Genomic DNA, 25,974 nt, shown 5'->3' with positions numbered 1-25,974 from the left:
CGATTCAAGTTCCGATATCGAGTTGGGATTTTCCTTTCGAATTCTATTCCCTGTTCGGCGTTCTCGAGGGTCGGATCAAATCGGATCCATCGAAATTGTCCTTTTTAAATCGGGCAACGTTTTTGTCGGCGATACCATTTGCGTTCCGCGTATGTCGCCCGAAGGAGCTCTTTCCTCTCACTCGTGGGTACACCTGTACCGTTCGATCTATCGTTCGATCGAACATTTTTGAAATAATATCGAAGCTTGGAACGATATTACTGGAATAAAAGACAGGGAATTTTTCGTCATCGATAGAAATTTTTCTTCAACTTTTGGCGTGTCTCGGCTGAAGTTGCTGGAACCAGCAGCTAAAGATGCCATAATCGGGCCAGGAATAACTCTTCACCCTCTTGGAAACTCAGACGTCGTTACACCCTCGGAAATATTTCCATTCTGACAGACCGCAATCGTACTCCTTATTTTATGGAGTTCGCGGCGCTTCTTTGAATCAAATCGCCGACTAAATCAGATTCATACAAACGAGATTAACCCGAGTCAGCGTTTCCCGATTCGTGGATCTGCCTGGAAAAATTGATATTTTTCCTCTTCGGAAGCGTTGATCAAAAGCTGACATCGACAGCTTCCTTAATTCGTTAAAATCCCGCAGGCGAAATTGAATTACGATAACATCTCACTGAATAACGATCGGAGAATCGTTGCAAAAGCCACAACACTCGTTAAAATTCTACAAATTCAAATCGAAAATAGTCGCAAACGGAAAGGATCGTCGCGCAAGAGGAGCGTCCATAAACGGTGATTGAAAGAATCAAAGAACGTTTTCATGGCGAACACTCGTACGAATTGAACTTTCCTTGATCTTGACTCGATAGAAACATCGCTATTCGAAAGCAGTTGGAAAAAATTTCGAAGATCAAAGAGGCCCGCCGTCTGGTGCAATGAAAAACTCGACGAGAGCCGGCTGGCTGACACTTCCCTCGAGAGCGGAATGTTCAAGATGCGTTTCGAAGTTGCACAGGAAATTGTTCGGTCGAAGAGAAACTCGAGTCCTCCGTAAACGAAGAACGAACGACTCGGAATGATAAACGTTATTATGGAAAGACTGTGTAAAATCACAAAGCGATCCGGTTCGTTCTCCTCGTCCATCTTTTCTTCTATTATGTCGATACGTCTCTTATGTCTCTTGTCACGTTAAAGATTTCGATGGTTGACGCGCGGCATAATTCTGTCGCGTAGCATGCATAAGTTTCAGGCCTTGTCGCAGCCTCGCTGTAACACTTCCCTTTTCGTTGCTCTGCCACGAAATTGAGTTGCCGCCGTCGAGAAGGCGCGTTCATTTTCCGCGCACAGCCTTTCTTCTTCCTCCGTCGCACGTAGTATGCAGAAGACACTTGTAATACTTTTGGCTTGACGGCTGAGTCTTTAATTCGTCGTGCAAACCACGAAATAATCGTTGCCTGAGGATATTGAGAGAAAGCGAGGGAGACACGAGCGAACGTGATTGGGAGGGAACGAGCGAAAAATCTAATGAACAGTCCGGAGGAATAAATTAGTGCGATTAAGATGATAACGATCGAGGTGCTGGAGAGAACCTGTTGCGATCCTGTTCCAACAAGCTGCGTTTGCCGAACGCCACTCCGGCGAACGAAGATATTCAAATCGCTGGCAATCGATCGATCGAGAAGAGGAGAAGAGCGTGGGATAGAAAAATCGTAGCTGTACAACACTCGAGGTAGCTTAAGAAACTTGGATGTACGTAGAGCCGAGTCTTCGCATGTGAAAATTGAAATTTTCGCCGATGGAGATTTATCACGCCCGATTGCGCGCAAAAGATTAATTCACGTTCGACGGGCTGTCAATTACGCGGGCAAACAAAGCGTCCGCCGTAAATGAATCGAGAAATAAAGTTTGTTTGCACGGTGCAAAATCACTTTACGCTTTCCTCTGGTAGAAGGCAATAGGGTGCGCGTTGTCACGATATTCCCCGCTGGTTTCATACGCAGTTCACCATAAAAGAGTGCGAGAAAGAGCAAAACGGAGTCGTTAAAAAAGATCAATCGGACGAGTGACCGTCATTGGAAAACAATAGCAGCTTGATCAGAGACTGTCGTCAGGCTGGAGAGATACAGAGAAAGAGAGAGAAAGAGAAAAAGAGTGAGAGAGTGCGTGTGTGTGTGCATGTGTGTGCGATGAAGAGCCTCGCCTGCCTTTTCGTCAATTTTTATTTGCTACACGGCACTCGTTACGAGCGGTCGAGAAGCAGATCTGTTGTTCTCGGTGCAGGGAATCGATTCCCATAAAATCCTCGATCGACGTGTCGCGCAGCCACTCGGTCTATCTGGTGATCCCGGCGTTTCACTCGACGATACGCTAACAGTACGGTGCCGATATTACGTCTAGTAGCGTAAACGAGGTTTCTCAGTGTCCCGACGGATGCTCGAGGATCGTTCGATTATAATTTCGTCCGACGTCGCGGCCATCTCTTTGCCACACGATGCACGATGTGTACGAAGGATACGAAAGCACAGGTAGAAGAAAGAGAAGAAAGAAAAACGTGAACGAAGAGAGCGATGTTGTTAATCATGCTGGTTGATGTAACGTGCTGGTGTTTGGACAGATTGAAAGCAAATCGAGCAACGTGAAGATGTACGCCGTTCAATCGAGCACACTGGTCTCATGCACGAGGGGTTGGTGTGAAAGACAATCATTTTGTAATAGTTGTACGCAAAGATGTATATACATATATGTATATATTAGTGGTATATAGTCACGAATTTTGGCGGTCCCGTTTTGAAGTGAGGAGCGTGCTGTGATGTTTCTGGGTAAATTCGTAGCTCACCTGGGGTAGAATCATGACGTGCGGCAGCTGGCGCGCCTCGCCGCGCACTGACTCTTCCGCACCCCGAGCACAGCCTCCTCTCACCCCCTCCTACGTTTTCCTCCCTCCAACTCTCTTACTCTCTCACTCTGTTTCTCCCTTTCGCTTCCTTTCTCACTCAGCATCCACCACCCTCTTTTCTGCCCGATTCTACCCTCCTTTAGTCCTGTTGCCTCGAAAAACCAGGCGAATCGGGCAACCGCGTTCGACAACGACCTGCTGCTTTTCGTCGACGATTCTTCTTCGCATTTTAGATTATTCTCTTAGCTTATTTATTCCGAGCAGCCGCCGCTCGTTACTTTTCATCTTGCCCCCGCCAAACGCTAATGAGGATTTTTGCATTTTCCTGTTGCCACACGAGGGGATACCCGCTTTGCGACGACTGCGCTTGCTTCTTCGCTCTAGTTAAAAATAATAATAAAAAAGAAAGAAAGAAAGAAAAAAAAAAAGGAATACAACGTACAAAGTGGTTCAATTATGAATCTACCCTATGGAGTTTACCGCCCATTTCTATTATCGATTCGTCGCTGTCATTCGTCGTTCTCGTTGTTGCAGCGAATTACTCGTATATCGTCATCCGGGGCTCGTGATAGCGCGAATATCACAGTCGAATGTCTAATTATGGCAAGGAATTTCTTTTCTTCTTCTCCCACCATAGAATAAATAGACTTGCCCCGATATCCTCGTATACAAGTTATCTTATAATCGGCTCGTGTTTAATCGCTGCGAATTCGATTAAGTTTTCCAATATCAAGTGACTATAGGGATGCCGAGTTGAACTAACCTTACGAAGGCTAACGCGCTCCTGAATTATTCGATCGCTATTATTCACCGAAGATTGCATGTATGATATAGGTATATTCACACACGAGAGCTTCGTTAACTGGCTTCGATTAATTCTTCTGCTCCCTTCTATTCACTGGATATCAAAGTAGCCGCATAAACAGCTTCTCGTGGATCCTCTGTATACAGGTTCCCCAGTGTTGCTTTATTCCACGCGCCCACCACTCCATTGACACTGAAATTATTGAAAGCGTAAATACGATACAATTTCGCTGTCTGATTAATTTATTTCAACTTCCGTTCGTTATAGCCGCACATACCGAAACTGATATCTGCTTTACAAACTGCTTCGTGAGCAATCAAAGCACGAACGAAACATCATAACCGTACACGTTCAGTCTATTCCTCGTGAATACGTAATTAACTTCTTCCCTCCTTTGTCAGTCGTGACTGCGATCGCAGCTTCATCTTTTTGATAATCTTTCGAATTTGTGATCTCAGGTGGAAAGAACTGAAGTTTAGGGTAGACGATCTCTATGATCAGCCACGATATACAGTGACTCGCGAAGGTATTTGAACACTTGTAGAAAATTTGTTCGAACGTATTGTACGAAAATTTTTGTCGTATGCAACTTGTCTTGCGTATGAAACTTTTTATTATTTATTATTTATTAATTTGTATATATATTTATTAATTAGTATTACAAGGAGGCAGCATTGTCATAAATATACAGAGTGTTCCAGTGATCATGTACAATTAGCGAGACAGTGATTCCACAGAATACGGTTTATCCGATACTTTGTTGCCGAGGAAATCGGGTATATAAATTTCTTCGAGAAAATTGGCTATAGAAATTTGCGAAAAACGCGTAAACTTGGCTAATTTCTAACTGAATACGAGCAGACCCTCGGCAAGATGTTATTCCGCGTCACAGGGGAAAATAAGTTTTTCAAAAAATGAGTTCTTTCACATAAATCCTTTCGATCGACTCTGTTTCCAAGAAAGCGAAGTTTTTACACGTTTGCTCCATACTTCTACCGATACGTTTTCGATGAATTCTCAAAGTCGATTCTCTGAGAAACAGCATCGACACTTTATTCTAGATTTTCGACATTTTCTCGAAAAATACTCGCCGGTACTCTGACTATCCCTGATGATCAATAACGAGGTTTTGGTACCTTCGTTATCAATCATCTACACGTTCAATACACGTCATTCATAGTAAACGTCTTCTTTCTTAATGAGGTTGATACTTAACGATACGATAAAATTTAATGAACGATACTGGTGCAACAAATTTAAACTCGCATAAAAGTTCTAATATAATATTTAAAATTATTATATGTAATATCGTTATATAATACGAATATATAAAATAAAATAATATCTCACATCCACCGACCTAATATATAACGCTCGTAATACAACACGTTCGATTTTTCTATCGTAAACATTCATCAAATACTTTCGTAAATTATACGATCGAGTAGGAACAAAAAATGCTCGATCATAATAAACAGCAGTTTGCTCGCGCTGTTTAGAACATTGTATCGGATCAACGATACACCACGAACGTTTATTAGTCGTACCCTTGACGATTTTGACTTATCGCACGTGTCGGAACGGCAGTCGTGCTTCGACGTTCGAATCGATAAGACGAAAGTGACATGTTGCTTTAATGAATCACTTATATAAGGGAATAAGTACCGCGTGGATAATCTTCGTAACAAGTACGACGTAACCTTATTACAGTGAAGTGCATAGTGCAATGTACAGAGTGATCCTCTTCGGTTGGATTGTTTTTATCGACGTATCGTCTCGACACTACTAGCTCGACATTCACAAGACATCATGCTGCAGAGTGGTGAGTGCACTTGCGCGATTATCATTGCGATGTTACTTTCGCTCAAAAGTAACCCGACTTTTGCTTAATTTTTGACAGTATGTATTGTAGTTAGAAAATGAACTGCAAGTAAAATGATTTCATTCTTCGCGAAGATAAAAACGTATAGCGGAATATTGCGACGCGATTAAATTAATTTTAAGAGAGATGGATGTGCGATGATAAGAAAAATTTGTAAAATTATTTCGTTGAATGTTTGGATCGCGAGACAGCTTCGAAGGATTCCTCAGGATTAACAGGAAAGCTTCAGTCGTTGATACGAGCTGTTGACGTTTAAACGATAGATTTGTTGCTTCCAGTTACCAATTCGCCATTAATTTATACACCGTGGCAAAATTCACATATATCGTAATTGCAAATCGATCAACTAGAACGAAATGACGCAGCGATTCATGAACGCTTTCAGAAAATTTATACCGTCTTTGTCCTCTGTTTTTTTTTTTTCCTCTCCAAAGGTCATAGTTGCCCTTATAAATTCTAGCGCTGAAACGGATTGCGTGCCGTGCGTTCGAACTATTTAAGATTCGAGGGGCGAGACGGTAAAGAAAGCTCGCGATAAACATTTGTGGAAGTAAGCGTGACCGTGTAAATTTTTTTTCCATTCCCTTTTTTGCGTACCATCGGCGATAAACGTATATTCGTAGGTCGGTTTGTGTGAATTTCTGAATCACCACTGGCCGCTTGTCACGCCATGAATAAATATGGCCAACGTATCGACACGGATATGCTCTTAGAAAAATGAGATGGACGGTCATCGACAGATTCGTTCACGAAAGATCGGGAGGGAAGCGAAAATTTTGTCGTCGCGGGGGCGGCGTAATTTCGTGGATCTTTCGTTTCATCGATTTCGTCAGGTCGCGTCGTGTCGCGTCGTTTCCAACGATCGGCAGCACGGAATTTTTAGGACCGCGACCTCGCAGGGTTAAGAAGGGGCAAGCGACGAAATTGAGCGAGCAGATCCCGAGGGTGAGCGCGTTTCACTCACGTGTAATATAAAAAACGCTTTAATGAATCTTTTTTTAAGACAACTTTTTTTTAAACCTAAGATTCGAACTATACGACTCGAGCCTCTGCTAATAATAGGCCACGTTCTTCCGCGTGAAACGGTAATAAGAAACGGTGGAGAAATAACGACGGTTATTTTCGAGTGAGAGCTCGTTATTTCGCGAATCTAAAACCGTGCAACCGATAAATTAAAAATAGTACGAAGAATCGGGAGAAACGTGATCGATTAGCGGATGGATAGAACCAGTTTAACGAAGCGCGCCAGCTTTTCGTTCAATTAAACAATAAATTGCAGGAGTAAATCGAGATTAAGAGAAGTAGGAGGAAACCGTCGATATCGTTACTAACGAATGTGCCAACGATAACAGGGCTGGCTAGCGGACCTTGTCAAGTCGGATATTTCACGGAAGTTTTCCCGATCTAAAATTAACGCCACTTCAGCCTTTAAAGTATATCCGAACTGGCACGACAGTTTGAAAGAGATTGGGCGGTTCGCTCAAATGAAACGTCGTCGTCGTCGTCGTCGTCGTTGTCGTCGTCGTCGCCGTCCGTCTTTAGTTGCCATTTCGTTTTTATTCAATTGTAGCATTCGTGACAAAAGCAGGATTCTTTTGGATTTCAATAAAATTCCCTTTCTCGCGTGAAACATTTATTGCGAAATGGGCGTAAGGTAAGTACGGTCGGATTAGGGGAAGCGTTTCCATTGAAATACTCGGATTCCGTAAGTGCGATACGGCTGAAGGAAAAAGTCAAGCGAGCACGAGATTGTATAGCATACGGCGGCGAGAAGAATTAAAAAAGGATTCTCCCAACCTAATTCACGTTGAAACACGTTTTTCACCCATCGAATTTTTGTTTATCCATTTTTCCCCATCTCTGCGATTGGAATGACATCGAACTATCCGATGGAAGAGAAATGTGTCGTTTTTAAATAAAATCCAGTATCGACAAAACGTAGAAAAAGCTGAGTGCGAAGAGAGAAATGCATTGAACCTGTTGCACGTCTATAAGAATAGCGAGAACTACTGACGTAAAGTCGATGTACATTTTCTCAGACTCGCCCTTTATATTCGCTGAGATAGTACGAAACCCTCTGGAGAATTCGGCTTTGCGTATTGTCACCTGATACATTTACTATTCCAATCGATCTTCCTGCAATTCTGTCGAAATGCAACGCGGAAACATCGCGACGTGACAAATAGTACGCTATCCATCAAAGGCATAGAGGCTAAAAGCTGCATTATCTCTGCTTTCTTCTTTATTTCTTATTTGCTCGTAAGAGCAACTCGAGTCGCGAGAAAGAAATGCTATTGTTACGGTTTATCTCGATGAAATGTTACGTGGAGTTTCTATTTACTGGCAGCCGATCGATCTAAAAGCACATCAAGATCAAGAAGCTTGATAAAATTTCAATCGTACGTTTCATCCGCAACCTGCCACCTACGATTTTTGACTCGCAATCTTTTCACCTTTGCGGCGAGAAATTCTTTTCGCAATAGTATAATTTCATCGTTAACCCCTTGACTGCTGTTATCGTATACGTATAGCCTTTCATTCGTTATTTCCATTTCGCTTTTAAACTGAAAAGAAGAGTGCTTTAACGATATAATAATAGCTGTTATTTGTTAATTGTCTTGACAGCTACCTCGTTCATCATTTCGCTAGCTTATCTCGTTTCGGAACTTTGCGTTGCGAGTATAAACGCGTAAGTCGTGCGTTCGTCGGCTCTATAAATTAAACTAATCAGAAGAAAAGCATAAATATCGTTTTAAATTGATATTCAATTATCTCTGGCATTTCCTTCTGACAAATGAATTTACGAAAATAAGATTTCTTTTTCCAAACGTTGAATACTAATTACGTGTTTGAAATCGAATACGAAATCGACGATCTTGTAGAAAGCGTAGTCGATCGAATTGGCCTGTTAGATGCGGAAATATCATGCAACCTACTTGTACAAAAATGAAATGACGGATGAAAAATTCACGAATAAATAGATTATTACCATTGCGAATGACAAGTCGATGCTTCGGATTAACTGCACGGACTTTAATTTCGCTTTATAGAAATATTATAATAATTTCCGTAATTATAGAAATTCTTCTGTCAGAGGGCGATATCCGATCGACGAAGTAACGAAGGTTAATGGAATTTGATCGAGCAACCAGAAATTCTACTTTCCAGGCTTTCTTCAGGGAACGTAAGCTTCCCAAGCCACGTTTCTCGATAAGCCATCGGAGGAGCGTGCGTTTTTCGAGCATGCGGACAAAAGATGGCGACCGTGTGTGCAGATAATCAGTTTATCCAGGCATACTTGCCCTATTTCGCGTATTATGACCGGTTATATGCCCGACGGGGAATCCCTTATCTGAGAAACTGTCACCCGTTGAATTTCTCCGCCACTAATTTAACCCCACAGCCTGTGCCGTTTGCCTAGCTTAAGTTATCTGGCTTTAATTCCGGCCATGTCCTAAAATTTATTGAAACGAGAATGGATTTTCTTTTTCCTCTTCTTCTTTTTCTTTTTATTTCTTTGACAAATTTGAAGAACAGACGTGATCGAAGGGAGAACGATATAAAGTCGTAGCACGTCGACGATTTATCGAGCTGAATTAATAAACTTTGCTCCGGCTATATATAATATTCCTCGTACAGGTCTTTCCATCGATATGTAAATTTTCATCGTTTCTTGTCGTTTGCAGTCGCTGGCACACCTGTTGGTTTCGTCTAAAATAATTAATTTCGATTATTAAAGGAATAATTAATCGACGAGAATTATTTGTTCGTGCAAAGTAACGATGTAGTTTACATAGTGGAAATATTGAAATGTCATTTGCCGCACTTACAGACGAAGAATGAATTAAGAATTATATAAGGATTATATCACCGCAGTTTGCCATCGTTTAATTAAGTTGATCTAAGATTTTCGATACTTTGGAATCGGAAGGCGTGAGCGATCGTTACGCGTAATAACGAAGTTGATTAATTACCAAGCTACCGTACAGGTCTGTTACTTTAATAATCGTTAACAAGCTCTAGACGTTTCCAATGATATTGAAATCGGTTGAATCAGCCGGCTATGAGAGTACAGCGAACGTTATTCGGTGAAACTAACTTTACCGCAACTCTCTGATGGTTTTGGCTTTGAGACACTATCTATACGTAGAATATATGCACAAGCGTCTACGCACTGAATAATAATTGGTTTCTGTATAATAATCTATGATGTTACGTTGTAATTGAAAAGGTGGAATCGACGGTCTTTCTTATCTAAAATTCGTCGGGTAAATTTTCGACCAATTAGCTAAAAAACTGAACGAAGTCCGTGAAAATTTGAATGTCGTTCGCGCAATAATTTATAGAACGCTTGGAATCAACGTGTCGAAAGCAAATCGTTAATTTTTGTACTTGTACGATTAGATTTTCCATCGTGCTTTTAAATGAGAAAATATTTAATTTTATTATCTATTAAATTCTTACTATAACGTAGATTCGTCACAGTTGTGCTGGTTTACTTCCGGACGGGAGTGGACATTGTGTGACGTAATTTCCATTATTTGAATTTGGTCGAAAATCCAGACTCGATATTAAATTTAATCAGTTAGACGGGATAGGCTGTAAAGAAGATAAACGTGATTTCATCTATCGGTCGTAACAGCTGTGAACATTTGGTCGGATAGATTTCAAAATACCACTGTTGGAACGAGTAAAGCGAGAGAGACTGGGAGATTGGAATCGGTCGAAAAAATACTTTAAAGCAGGACGTATGGAATATGAAGCAACGGCGTGTAAACATTACTATAACTTCTCTATCCTGTTCCCAGTGAAATCACTTTTCGCCTGTCATTGACAAAATTGAATTTTGTTTATTTTATACCGCCTCTCAAGAAATTCGATGAGAAAGTACAATTAAAAAGATTTAAATTTTGACGCGTTGATCGATTAAGGACAAACGAGTGATTTGTCGTAATGTTATAAATACATCGATTCGATTAAATCTCATAAAGAACGTGTAGAAGCTAGAAAAGAGATCTTAGAAGAAAGAAGTTAGAAAGAATGTCAAAGATATATTAACACTTCGACTGCCACGCTGAAATCGCATGTTTCGCTCAGCACGCCACGGGAGTATTTTTATTATTCAAAGCATATAATGGCAAAATAATAATAAATTGACGATGTGTAGTATCGTGAACGAGAGGCCTAGGAGATATAAACAATGTCACGAGAAAGCTGAATAGTTACGCGGGAAAGGCCTGCGTGACCTTGGCCACGAGCGGTTGCGGAACACATGAGTGGTGGGGCTAAGACAAAAGACCAAGGGATGCTAAGGGAGAAAGACGAATTAACAGTCAGTGTTAGTTGAGAAGTCAGAGAGTGTTAATCGAGAAGTCAGGGAGTACGAATTGAGTTGTAGAGAGAGTGTGGTGGGCGTGAGAGAGAGCGTTGGAACCGTGGTGACGAGAGTTGCAAATTAACTATTTAGTTGTCTTAATTATAGTACGTTATTGTATTTAGTTGACGTTAAACAACCACCGTTTCCTGTTTAACCAACGCCTGTTTAATCCATTTTAAATAAATTAATCGTAGTAAGATCCTATAGATGTAGGACGACGTTCTTCCTCAATGGACCGTTTATCTTATTGATGGTCACGGGTGACTATCGTGGCGCCTTGGTAACAGTCGATAGTGACATATCTTGTATTAAATCAGTCTTATAACGTAGTTGAAACGACTCGCGAAGATTTCCTCGTAAATTTTGCAAAACCTCTTCTCCGAAAGTTACAATTTTTGAGCCGTGTCACTGTCAGTGCCAAGCAGCGATATTTCACGTTACATTCTACTCGAAAACAACGAGACGAAAGATTCTTCTAGCCATTCCACGCAACATATTAGTTTTTTAACACCTTCGTAAAAACGGTTCTTGTGTTTAATCAAAAGGTGGTCTTTGCGAAACAGCTTACTGTGGGGATTACGTGTTAAAACTTTCAACTTCGTGGACGAATATTTCCATTCCGCTAAGACTGGGTCGTTTAAAAATTAAATCACAACCAAACAACGTACCGTCAAAGTTGCAGAGGAACTGGAAGAAAGTCGATTTACGCTAAAGATACCGCGATGAATTAATTCGTGCAGAATATTAGGCGAATTGGAAACGTCGATTTGAATTTCAATGCACTTTCCGAATCGTCCTGCAAGCGTGTAACGCAGAAATTGAGGAAAGGAGAGCGGAGCTGGTGGCTTGCGAACCGAGTAAACATCTGGGGTCTGATTGCATATGCAGCTCATCTACTTGCAGTAGTATCACCACGTGACGACGAATAGTCAGCCGACCGTAACTCATTGACAAAGTAGAGTCGTTCGACTAAATTGCTTCGACGGTTTCAATTGACGAATGGCGTTCGTTGTACGAAACCCGCTGGTAGATTCCACGAAGTTGCCACGAAAAAAGTTTCGGTCGCCTCAAATTAGAATTTAAGCGCCTGCATGTAAAGAAATTTCAAGCAAATTGTTGGAAGGCGAGCGCGCGAACGCAATAACGTTCTATTACGATGAGAAAGTAGCCGTTACGAGAAAGAAGACGTAGCACTGTCTTTTCTCTCGTTGCTTTCGACCGAGAAATCGAAAAATAAAATTTCCGAAACACCCAATATACAGGACGTTTCATGAAGTTGAGCTCAAACTCGAGGAGTACGTTGCTTGGGCGGTAGATTTAGCAGTTTGCGTTTTGAATTCGGTTAAGAAATGGACATCGCATTTTTGGTTTGGTTATCCGCTTCGAACAGTCATTTCGCGTTTGTCGTGTTTACGTGAATTGCACGTTGAAGAAGAAACACTGTTACGAAAAATTTCAGATTTGCATGCGTTAATAACCGCAAATATGAAAAAGTAGTTTATAGTTTATTACAAGACATACTGTGACATACCAGAACCATTGCAAAAATATTGTTAATATTTATGACTAAATATCTTCCCGTAGAAATTTATATTAAGCGTATCACCGACACATTTTGCTTAAATGTCATATGCGTTTCTGCGTATTTATCATATGTGTACTCAGGTTTTTTAGGCTCTTTGTTTGCCCCGTTGAATGCTGTATGCTGTTGAAATTCCAATTTTTTGAAATATGCAGGAATATAAACGTGTCGACGCGAAAATCTTCAAACGATAGCGATAAGGGAAACGTTTTGTATCAGCGAACGTAATATCTTCGTTTCGCGTTGTATCGGAAATATTCAAAGAGAATGGGAATTCAGACGTGAAAACATTCGTTTCAAAAATTTCTTCTATTCTTCTTCTTTCGTTCCTCATCGATTGGCCGTAACGCGATTTACGGTACACAGCGGATCCTTTCCAACAGTGAAATGCTTTTGATTTGTGCTTTTAAAGCCTTCAATCCTTTTTTTCCATACAAAGAACGACGTCGGGATATCGGATAAAAGCAATGGTATATTTTACGACGATCCTTGCCCCTTTCAAAGCAATCGGTAAATATTTGTAGCTTTATTTTATCGACGCTGGCGTTTACAGTATTCCGTCCTCGATTTCGTTTTTCTTGTCCAGCGTGCGGTGAATTTAACATCGAGTTACGAGTAGTGAATTGATATAAACGATTGCCATGTATTTTCAACGATCAGTTTACGCTCATGTTTATGTCTTTTACTTTTGATGGCTTTTCCCTGCTTCAGCAGTAAACCATAAAAATAAGTAGGGTAAAGTGGAATATCAAGACTGGACTACCGTTTATGCGATCCAATGTTATATTTTTATGAATAGTTACATGCGTAGAAAGAAACTAACTGGAGAACCTAAATGCAGGTTTTTTTCACGTACCGAATATAATCATCGGACTGCGGATTTTTTTGCATTTATAATAAATTCGAAGGTGCAGAAGTCCATAGATCGCATATGAAAGGACCACGGGGAATGTCAGTTTTAACGAAGTTTGAGTTTAACATTTTTTTCCTCTGTTCTTTATCACCCGCTACGTCGCGTTAAGTAGAATGAAAATTTTGCCAGTTTTACAGTAGTTGTATGAGATTGAAACATATTATGGGGAAAAATGGGGGATATTAAAAAAGAAGAGTGCGAGGAAGAGGAATATTTCGGATCTCGCGAAAGTTGGGTATGAAGCAGAATAAAATAAATAGAAAAATGAGCAGTAGAATGTTTCATTTTGATATGCGAGACAGTATATGGCTGTGACATTATATATCGAAAGATAAATTTTCGTTTTGCGAGAAATGTCAAAATTTGACCAAAGTTCCCCCCTTTTTTTCCATGGACCCTTTGTGTAGTATACAAAAATATACAGGGTGGTTGGTAACTAGTAGTACAAGCGGAAAGGGGGTGATTCTACGCGAAAAAAGAAGTCGAAAATATAGAATACAAATGTTTTTAAATTTTTTTTTAATTTTTTCATCGAGACAACGATCTACAGTGAGATCCGTTATAACGTACCGCAGGCGTACCGAGCGAAAATTCAAAGTCGATTTTCTCGAAAACAAAACCTCGAACGAAAAATTTTTATTCTATATTTTCGACTTCTTTTTTCGCGTAGAATCACCTCCTTTCCGCTTGTACCACCAGTTACCAACCACCCTGTATAAAATATACGTTAAACGTTAGAGTTGGATACTCTTTGTAGCTCTTAATAGACGAAACAAATTTCTATGTACGTTTCCTCTTCTCACTGGGTTTTTTAATACAAATATGACAATGCATGAAAATCGGCAGTGCGATTATCGCAAGCACTTTGAATATTTCATATAGTTTTGCATATTCTGTACATTTTTGCGTGAAAAATGCATAAAGTATATGAAATTCGATCTGATCTCGTAAAACATGCATCGACGATGCGACTCGATTAGTTTTCTCTTGGTATTTATCAACATACTTGTGACCTATATTTACCGATGTTAAACAGTATAGCGGTATAAAATTGCCGGGGATTACATTTTCCAAACAGTATATTAACAAAGAGACAAGAGAAAAGGCGAACGCACGGTTGAAAATGAAAAATATTGTGACTGGAATTAATTTAATAATTAATTTCGCGAATCCCCTATGCGAATTGGAATAACATAAAGTTTCTTTTATATTTTCATTCTCCGTATACATAAATACGAATGTGTATTACTTCCGTATATATTTCTCTTTCTTTTTATTCGAATTTTATTTACAGTTACCCATAAAAAAAGCTATTTCGCGAAATAACGAACTCGGACAAAGCCGAATTTAGGGCGAACGCTCTGGTAAAAAGTTCAAATTGCGGATTTTCTCACATTTTATATCGGTTTTACGAAGAACCCGCAGGCAGTAATCAAGAGTTCGTAAACGCAGCGATATTATTCATCTTTTATATTAAAATCGAGAAATTGACTGAGTTCGGTAATTAAAAGATCCAATCGATTTTTACGATATTACTAAAACGATAAGGAAAGTCGTTAACGAAGCTGTAAAAAAAAATGTAATATTCGTCGAACGCTCGACGAGTGCTGCGTCGTAGAACGCATCGAAGATTATGAAAAATTCTGTGTTTCGACTGTTTTCATATCGTCCACATCTTAGTCGTCCCATTACTCGTCGAAGAGGTATGCTTTGTCATCGATTTATCTTGCACAGAGGTAAACTCTGTTATGTTCACGGCGTCGATGAAAAGCTATCGAACCACGCGATACCGTTTCTACTACGACAATGTGCTGAAATCGATATCGAATTGAATGGGATCGATCTTTCTTGTCCATTGTCCATATCGAACAGCCATAGGAATCGAATCCTAAATTTTGGATCAGTTGATAACATACAATGGTAGAAGGTTGATCGATTGTGATACGAAGATATCTAAGATTCGTGTAGAGTATGCAGATTCCTCGATCTAAAATCGTTTCTCTCGTTACTTATTTAGTTCTTTTCTTTTTAGGTTTTAAACTTTCAGGATAATTAGACGACGTGTTCGTAGTTCTTCGGGTTTCTCTTTTTTCAATTGCGTTAATCATCAGTCGGAACTAACACTAGAAAAATCAGTCTCTGATTGTACTTTTAATTACAATTATACAGGGTAGTTGGTAACTGGTGGTAGACGCGGAAAGGGGGTGATTCTACGCGAAAAAATAAGTCGAAAATATAAAATAAAAATTTTTCGTTCGAGGCTTTGTTTTCGAGGAAATCGACTTTGAATGTTCGCTCGGTACGCCTGCACTTTATCGCGTCTCGTTGTAACGGATCTCACTGTAAATCGTTGTCTCGATGGAAAAATTAAAAAAAAAAATTTTATTCTATATTTTCGACTTCTTTTTTTGCGTAGAATCACCCCCTTTCCGCTTGTACCACCAGTTACCAACCACCCTATATAATATTTACATGTATAGATAATTATTATTGAAATAGTACGATGAAAATAAAACAGCGTGGTATTTGTTAGAATATTTGTGCGTCTTCATAAAAGAGAAGTAACTTGCATAAATGTTTATTGACTATGATTCCGGTATCACTGCGTTCTTTAATGAAAAATAGTGGACGCATTGGCTTCCAATTGTTCGATCTCGTTCGAGCTTTAATCATAATCGGATCGCAGATTTTGATGCGTTTATGGGAAATTTGAAAGAGCAATGTTGCACACGATGCATCGGATATGAAAAATGGTACGATGAAAATAAAATAGACACAGTGGCTAGAAAATAGCGTGGTATATGTTAGAATATTTAGCCGTCTTCATAAAAGAGAAATAACTTGCATAAACGTTTATTGACTGTGATTCCGGTATCACTGTGTTGTTTAATGAAAAATAGTGAACGTATTGGCTTCCAATTGTTCGATCTCGTTCGAGCTTTAATCATAATCGGATCGCAGATTTTGATGCGTTCATGGGAAATTTGAAAGTGCAATGTTGCACACGATGCATCGAATAAGAAAAGTATACATATAAAATGTCCAAAAATAATGCTTTCTACAATATTTAACACCTTGAGGACGATATGACGACACTTTGACAAGCTTAAAATTATTTTGAACGAATGTACAGCCTGAATTTTCGCGTATTTTTGAAGCGACTGAAAAATGGAAAAGATCGCTCGGAAAGTTCGTTCCGATTTACATTTCGATTCGACCATTTATTGAATTATGTAGATGCCATTTTCTTCCACAGCCTTTCCCCGTCTTTCACGCAGTTTGAACATCCCACCTTCTCAGAATCTCTCAAACTTTTCAATATGAATTTTTATATCAACCAAATTCCTTAAAGATCCGAACGAACTTTCCGAGCAGCGTGTGACAGGTGTAACATTTTATTAAAATTCAATCAGCGTATTTACAGATACTTCCAGTAACGTTTTTTTTAGCGCGATTTACTTGCATTTATTTTTGCATTTATTTATTTTATTATTCTGTAAAATTCCTTAAAAATCGGAACGAACCTTCCTAGCGGCCAATATCACGTCTAATATATCGATGACGATTTCGTATTATTCCAGCGTGCAATGTATCTATGCAATTTATAGCATATATAGCATCGTAGTGGTGAAGATTTTTATAGAATACCACATGAAATATGTGACACGAAGCAACGTTAAAATCAACAGACGAAACAATTTTCTACCGAGATTCTATTTGTTCAATTTCTATTGACGATAGCAGGAATTCGCGTAGAAATGCTCGGTCTAGACGCAACTAATCATCGACGTGGCTCGACATTTCGCGACTGAAACTTTCGTTTAATTGGTTTCGCTCGAGGAAGTAGATCGCGATAACGTTTAGTCGCGACGATGGCCGCGCTCATGCTCACGCTGGCGCACGCGTTGGTCCGTTTTATCGGTGGCATGTATCGCTGGTAATCCTGGTGCATCGTGTTGTAGCCGGCCGATGAACGCAATTAGCAAGGACGCAGGGCAAAGCAAGTATGCAGCTAGCTTTACCACGAGTGGATACGTACAATACGTCGGAGCTCGTTGCTGCGCGATGTAACTGTTTAGTCTGTGTAGCCGGACCATAATCCCCAGCAGCGATCCACTAATCAACGTTAAATTAAAACGCTACTTGTCAAACATGCCAGCCTCTATTTGATAATCCCTGGACGGTGCACGGAACGTGATTCCGAACCTCGTTAATTCGCCGATCGGAATCCAACAACTCGTCGTTGCTTCCATTCTCGTTCGAGAAAATCCCCTAGCTGCTTATCGAACCATAAGCAACGACGGACAGCGAACGATACGCGAACGATGTAACAAAATGTTGGACGAGGCACAGAGACGAAATATAGCGACAGAAGTTTTCGAACGCTTGTCATTTTTACGAATGTGTTTTGTGTGTTGCATCAAGTTTTCAAAAACTACGAGATATGACGATGTATAGTACGTGCTATAATATATTTGTAAAGAAATACCTGCGTGATATGTGAGAATAAAATGATATACTATGATATATCCGTAAATAGAAAGAAATAAACGAACGAATAAGAAATTATATCGGAGGAATGAATACTCGACTAACATAAAATGACGTGAAATGTGAGGATAATTATTCGAAAAATTAGAATGGGCAAACTAAAGAGTTTGAAATTAAGTATGCCAATATTATCGAGTATTTCAGTCTTTTACGAGAGACTTGTAGCTAATGAAAAGAAAATAGCCGAGTCGAAGGAGAACGAAGCGTAGTACTACGCCAGCTTAAGGCAAACAACGCGAAATATATTAACATTGACGAGCGGTTATTGGTGGAATTTGCAGGCAATTGGAAAATATACAGGGTGTTCGCGTTATCAGGTGGCAGTGTTTCTTCCTCGTAAACGATAAATACGAGGAAAACGTGAAAGAGAAAAAGGACGAACTGCTCGAAGTGAACCACGTATTTACGATAATATATTATTATCGTAACAACTTATCGTTGCTTCCGTGTGTTACGTCGCGTAACACTCTACTTAGACCAAGCCACACACTGCGGGCAAGTTGGCAATCAGATGTCTTCGGATACTCACTGCGTACCCTCAATAGTCTCAAGTACCCTCCATAAATCTCAGGAATTTCCTAGTCGAGGTCCTTCAAACCGGACAAACATCTGTTTTTCGACTCATTTCTAAAGACCATTGTCTACTACGGCTTGGTAAGGGAAAGTTAGTTCTTCTCGCGTATGATGCAACTTTCCTCGCACTAACCACTTTCTCTCGAGGGCGGCTAAGACCCTTCCTAGTCTACCAACCTTCGTCTAACCAATTAACAACGAAGCCTATTTCCCTCACTCTCTTAGCCAAAATCGTCACCAACAAATCCGATGGTCCCGTGCGCTAGACACACCCATCCTTAGCTTTCCTCCGCCACAGCATCGTTACCGAACAGCACTAATTTTCCATTCGTCGAACAGTCAACATCCTTCGACCGGGAATACACCCGTAGATCAGTCAATCATTCATCTCGTACATACGCACCAGTGTAACTGTCTTCTTTAGAAGTTGTTGGAATAAACGGTGATATATAACTTACTATACAGTGTTACATTCATCGAACCACCTCTGTTATCTTAACCGAAACAGGGGAACGACTATTTCGCGGCGTCGATTAACCGAATCGTAGCGAGAATTTACGCCTCTCGCTGACGCGTTTTCCTAGCGACCTCGTCTCTCCGCGAACGGTCGTAACGCCGTGTTTCCACCCGGGAAGGTCCCCTAGGTGTCTATCGCACCATAAGCAACGATAGATAGCGAACGGTAGATTATAGAAAATGTTCGATGAAATACAGCGACGAAGTATTTGGACACCGAACACTGTTGTACGACATTTTTCTAAAGTCCATTTCTACGAAATTTTATGACTACGTTGGTGGAATTCTCAGCGTTGGTGGTTAGTTCTCAGCGTTTCTCTCGTGAACGATAGGTTCGAGGGAAAAGTGAAAGAGAAAAAAATACGAACGAACTTCGAACTGAGCTGTATATTCGCGATAATACTCTTTGCAAATGCATGTGCATTTTGCGGTGAAACATATCGTATTGCAGAGTTTGTAGAATTTATCATATGCAAGACAAAGCAAAAATATAAATACAAGGGTAGTGCGTTATGCCTCTCCTTGTTTTTCATATGATTGTTGAGATATGTATAATTGTCTGTGCTGGACTGGGTTAAATGCGTAATAGAGATACTTGTATGTGAATATCAGTGTGTGGAAGTATGTGTGCCCGAAGCGTCTCGAAAACACAGGAATGTAAACAGTTCAGTCCGTTAAGAGTCAGTTAACAGTCGGGTATAAAAGAAAGTGCTGAGACGCGTGCAAGTGTGTATCGATCAATATATAAGGAATCGTGCATGAAATAAATATATTATTATTCTAATATTAATCCTCGGTATAAATTTAGTGTTCCTATAACATTATTTCGGCTTCAAAGATCCACAATTTTCGACAATGATATTCCACAAAGTTAGAATTCGAATATCCTGTAAATTAATTAGTTTTCGACCATGTTATCCTGATACTTTTTTCCGTAGACCGACGAAAAGATTCGATACATACAAAAAAAGAAAAAAAAGGAAGGTTACCACTAAAAATTGCAACTGCAAAATGCACCTGCATCTTTGCACTCGCGAAGAAGATATTACGGTGAACACGCAGTCCACTTTTGAAGCATTCGCCAATTTTTCTCTTTCATTTTTCCCTCGTAATTTATCGTTTACGAGAACAACGCTGCAAACTAATAGCGTGAACGCTCTGTATGTAGAAGCGGTAAATTACATAGTGGAAACAGATTTATCGTTAGATGAAGGTTACATATATTTGTAGCATGAATGCGAAACGTTGGCTTTGTTCTAAATATTGTCGCTTGTCGATATAACGAATAATCGACTGTCCAAATACTTCGATGATCTGTACCGGATACCCGCCTCTAATAAATATCATGGAAATGAAAATTGAACGTAATTAAGTGAAGATAATTGACTTGGTCTGACGTGAAACACGTGTCGAGATGCTTCTTGCGATAATCTGCGTGAAATCTCTGCTTCTAAGAAATAGCTTGGGAATTAAAATTAAGTTGGATCGTTTTGGGATTATTTCTAGAACTTTTATGTTGTCTGTCGATATATTTTATTTTTCGCTGGTCTTATTGCTTTCCTGCCATAGCGAATGTGCATAGTGCATAGTGACTGTGTAAGGAAACTTCGAGATACCTAAACGTCTCAGGATAAATCAGACTCTAGCGAGGGCGAATGTTGATCTGACGCTTTTGATATTAAAGTAAAACGGGTTTGCTTGAATTTGCATTCCGATCGCGGATCTTCAGTGTTATTACTGCAGCAAACAATGTATTAAGCGCGCATTCGTTTGATAAACACGCTTTGCAACTCTAGAATCAGGCGGTCGAGGATTGTCGAATCGGTGTGCATAATTTGCATTTTCGAACGGAGTTAACTCAAATCGTAATTACGTAAAGCCCGGGTACGTGATCTCGTTCTCTACATACTTTGAGGTGCAATTTCACCAAGTTTCATTTTCCCGTAGATGTTTGGAGGTACAGTACCATGCAAAATAGACACGATAGCGGTCTCGTAATGACAACTACGTGATCGCTTATTTTATATTAAAAGCGAATATTTGCGTATTCCTTGCAACAGCGCTACTCGTTCGTGGTGTTTCTTGCGCCACGGACTTTTAGGAAATATAATACTTCGGTAGAATGGTCGATGAAATGTTATGAAATGAAATGATTAAATGTTAAAGAGAGGAAGACGAAAGTATAAATAAATCGCTTGAAATACCGGAGACTGGATAGTAGAGGCAAAATGAATTTATCACAGATTATCCGCTAACTATAATTTTTCGTTCGTATAATAAGAGTTCACATGCGCGCAAGTGAATTCAATTTGGCAAAACTTCATTTAATCGGCTACCGATATATCGTTCGAATAAATGGAGTTACAAACAGAGTTGAAATAACTAAATAGAATTTAAAACGAAGTATTACCGTCACTCCAAATATTCTTGCACAGATGATGTTAATCAGATCGTAAAGTTATTCCAACTGTTCCTCGTTTCTCTTCTCGCGCTCGTAAATATTGGACGCGATTATTGCCGTTCGTACTAAATTCACCGTATCGATCACTAATCGTCATAATTTAATAATAATTGATTGACTGCGAACGATTATCGGGTAACGAAACTAAATTGAGCGGAAGTAACGACCAAGTAAATGATTTATGATAATAACGGAGTAACGCTGAATCGCAGGCAGCTTGTGGCCGTACCGAAACCAGAAGCGTTTAATCGCGAAAGAAAAGATATAATACATCGATGCCGGCGTTGTTCGATCGTCTAATTTCGCACCGTTGAGCGCAAAGTCGAATCGAATTAAGCTTTCATAGCTGATAGATGGTCATGGTGCGGCTCATACGGGAAAATGAAAGTGAAGAGCGAGGGGAACGTTGAAGAAAGAGGGAGAGAAGCAGCGATAAAATTCCAAGCGCGCGTTCGAAAGTGATTCAGCAAGAAAGCAGATATCAAAGCGAGGGACTACAAGTTCAACGATGGTTCTTGAGGGAAACATTGAGAGGGTGTAAAGAGAAGTAGTAGTAGAAAGGGTTGTACGTCTGCGAGAAATGGGAAGCGGCAGAGAATAGGGGTTGTACGATACACAGTGACTTACATCGATATTCGACCACTCGTCAAAGAAAATTTCTATTATGCGCGTTATAGAAGGCATTTTGTACGTTCGTTCGTATCGTTGTGGGACAGGATTGACCCGATTATACAGGTAGAATATGAAATCAATCTTAGAATGTGTATAGAAGTTACAACAGACGTTCATCGCAACCAGGAGCTTTTTGAAACATCGATGTACAATATACGTATAATAATGTACAGTTGTGTTAGTAACAGGTACAAACGATCACGAGGCGATTGCTCGAGAAGCTTAGTTTTCGAGAAAATCGAGTCTGAAAATTGATCAAGTATACTTGAACGTGGCTAATTGCGGGCTAAATAGGAGAACGTAATCGATAGGATATTATTCCAGGTGTAAAAATAAGTCGAAGATGTGGAATAACATTTTTTCAGAAGACGTTTTGTTTTCGAGGAAAGTAAGATTGAAGATCTATCATACTCGTATAGAAGACCGACTATTAAATAAACATGAACCAACTTTACCTTCTTGAAAATGAATTCTTAAACGGGAAAGTTCTGTTCCACATTTCTCGCTTATACTTGCACGTAGAATAATCTCCATCTGATTGTTCACTCGTACCTAGTCATATTCACATATTTATATATCAAACAAATTTTCAAAGTCGATTTTCTCCGATACTAAGCCTCGGACGAGCAAATTTTATTTCGTGATCGCTTGTACATTAACTCTGTTACATCTGCATGTTTAAGACAATTGTTCGTGCCAATATTCTGCAATAAATGAGAAAGATGAGTTTTGTTCAAATAATTACTTCAAGAACGATTCTACATCTTTTCTTTTAAACTGAGAGTTTTGCCGAAGCGAGCAAAACTCTCATAGAAAGAAAACTAAAAAGAAAACACCCTACTGACTTCACTAAAAAAAATAAAATAGTCAAACTCGAAGATGGTATCCCGCTGGGGGTAGCAACCCACCTGTTCTTTAGCAATTAAGTTAGAAAAATTTACCAAATGTCCAGCTGGACAAATTGTAAAGTGCGAATTAAATAATAAAACCTTTTCTTTTGTATATCCGTGACCTGCAGACGAAGAGAATAGAATTGCAACAAGTTTTACTAATTACAGTGGATAATCAGCTGTTTAAATACTTTTGTGATATTATATTCTTCCTGTTGCATTGTAACAGTGTAAGAATGAGGATGTGGATCAGCATGCGCTATACCTATAGCTATATATTCATATTTCAATATATTTTTCTATTACAAATTCATCCACTCGTTCCTCTATCAACCTCAACAAGGTTTACTAATTACAATGGATAATCAGTCGTTTAAATACTTTTGTGATATTATATTTGCACTAAATATCGTCCGATTTCTCTGTACACTCTCAGATTCTGCTCAAACTTCCTCAGTACAATTGTGATTCACGTGATTCGTTACGATGATGAAACTTCAATATATCTTGTATTACACGTATAAAATATACGCAGAGAAAGTTTCTATAGGTGTTTAAATATTTTTCTGAGTCATATCCAAGCTTGGTGAATATTCAGCAGTGGGAATTGGCTATCGACGAGCGACAGTCGTATTTGTCGATACGATCAACATGACACGAGGTTGAAGCGACATTACTGACGTGCTCGGATCCAGATGTTAAACGAGGATCGAGGGAACTGCACGGGATCTATGCGCTCGTCCGTTGACACATCTTCGTTAACAATGAAATGATTTCCCACGAGGAAATGTTCAAACTGTCGCTGTTCCGTTTTTGCTGCTAGAAATCCACGTTCGTTTCAATGATTTCAAAGAAGAATATTAGAAGACTGGCATTTTTCAGCGTCCACGCGGACGAAAAATTCTTGTCGGACATTGAAGAGCATCTGTCGAGCAACGAAAAATGCACGTTATCGTTTATCCGAAATGCGACTGGCAAGTTGAAAATAAACGAGCACGGAGACGAGAAAGTGACAGCGAACAGATACGGATTCATCTAGGAAACGATTCTTTAGAAATTCTGATGATAAATCAATCGAAGTTTGAAACCGAACGAATCCGAAGCACCACGAGATCGTTGTTGGCTATTGTTCTCACGTAGCAACGATCCGCCGGTACTTCGAATTTTGCTCGATTTCAAACTTCCACCGATTTATCAGCGGAATTCCCGAAGAATTATTACGTCGACATGGACGAATAATTATTCCGTAGCTGAATCGAAATGCGAAGAAAATGAAAGTTACGTGTAACGCGTAGATAAGTTTGACTTTTGCCACTTTTTCATCATCGCGCTACTCTTTCCCAACTTTCTCGTCACGTTTCGAATTGATGCTTTTTTTTGACATTTTTTAACATCCTCCTTTTGACTTATGAAAGACATCGAGAAAGATCTCAGAGATGTTCCGAAGAATTGACTGATTAAAAGATATTAATTTTCACGCGTTCTGGTTAGAAACAGCAGTCTTTATTAACAGTGATCGTTTTAGATTTGACGAATAGTTAAAATCTGGTAAACAAGATCTCGATACGTGTATCGTCTACGATTTTAAACGCAGAATTTAATATCGTGAAACGCATGCGACACTGATATTAAACTTGGCAATTCCGGGGCTTCGAACAACGTGTAACAAGAAAAGCCGTTAATTTCAGCGGGCCATCTCATTGTTTTACTTTAGCAGGCCTGTCAGGCTAACGATTTCTGTCGACAGTGGAACGCTCAATTACGAGGAGTTTAAAAGCCTGTGAGAGAAGTAACGGATGTGGCGAAAGACGCGGATGTCCAGTGAAAAGTAAAAGTGGCTGTTTAAAAAGTAAAAAGACTTTCTACATATGTAACGTTTTACGAGGTGTACTCAATTCCGTTTAGTAGCTTCTATGATTCAACGTTCGAGAGAAACTAACGAATCGATCAAAGTTTACAGCAATCAGGAAGCAACCTCGATATTTAAATGATGTTTATCGAGAGCGAAAGATAGATACAGAGATATGGTGGTATTGGAAAGTACAAATTTTCGCTATTACGAATGCCAGTTGATCAAGGTTTTATGGTATGTTTGAAAAAGCGATTTGGTTTTTAAATCGATTCTTAGAATCGTTGTACTACGAAACGCTTGAAACGTGATTTATCATGTTTCTCACTTGTTGCCTTCGTACAATGTAATTAACTTTTTTATCTCGATAAACAGAAAGAAATCTAAATCTATCAATCGTTTCAATTAGTTTGGCAGTTTCTGAGACTAATACGCGGTTCCGTTTTCTTCAGCGAACTTCGTATATTGAATTTTGTACGTCAGGTTCGTGACAGTTGTACGACGCGAGTGATTCCATTGAAAGCAAATGTAACGTGATCGAATAAAATACGATACGTGCGTGAAAGTGTTTGCGATTTGCCACGTCGCGCACGGTATTGTGATTCGTTCGAGTTAAACTTTATCCAGTCGACTAGTGTTCCTTTTAAAAGCTTGGATTTTGTAACCGAAGAGGGAAAAGAGACAAGAAGGTAAGCTTTCCTCTCGTTTGACTAGGTAGTCGCGCAGTTTGGAAACTTTCAAAAGAGGATCGCGATTCGTCGCGTTACCTTTAACGCCACAAGTAGCAACGACAGGTCGTTAACAAAGAAACTTTTAAATTGCGGATTTTCGCGTTCGACGTGCTTTATTTAACGTTCAGCCGGCGTTGAAATGAAAGAGGAAAAATGAGAGAGGAAAATAAAATGAAACGAGCTCGTGACCGAATGCAATAACAACGACGAATAATAGACAGAGCGAGAACTCTGTTCTCTCTCTTTTTCATTTCGCTGCCGCACCATCAATCG

At 39.6% G+C, this 25,974-nt stretch overlaps 2 protein-coding genes across 2 annotated transcripts in view; one reads left to right on the top strand and one right to left on the bottom strand.

Moving 5' to 3' along the window:
- Dop1 (dopamine receptor, D1) overlaps nucleotides 1–2,873 on the bottom strand; it is a 56,744-nt gene extending 53,871 nt beyond the window's left edge. The window contains exon 1 of the mRNA XM_033350312.2: nucleotides 2,840–2,873. Coding sequence (XP_033206203.1) covers nucleotides 2,840–2,854 — 15 coding nt within the window. The 5' untranslated portion in view covers nucleotides 2,855–2,873. The remainder of the gene's footprint in view (nucleotides 1–2,839) is intronic.
- A 2,449-nt stretch (nucleotides 2,874–5,322) lies between these two features.
- LOC117166304 (uncharacterized) overlaps nucleotides 5,323–25,974 on the top strand; it is an 82,775-nt gene continuing 62,123 nt past the window's right edge. The window contains exon 1 of the mRNA XM_033350156.2: nucleotides 5,323–5,526. The gene's annotated coding sequence lies outside the window, so the exon portion shown is untranslated. The remainder of the gene's footprint in view (nucleotides 5,527–25,974) is intronic.

Source organism: Bombus vancouverensis, chromosome 15 (assembly GCF_051014615.1).
Source record: "Bombus vancouverensis nearcticus chromosome 15, iyBomVanc1_principal, whole genome shotgun sequence".
In the NCBI taxonomy this organism is placed as follows: domain Eukaryota; kingdom Metazoa; phylum Arthropoda; class Insecta; order Hymenoptera; family Apidae; genus Bombus; species Bombus vancouverensis.
This window is presented reverse-complemented; position numbering and strand designations above follow the sequence as displayed.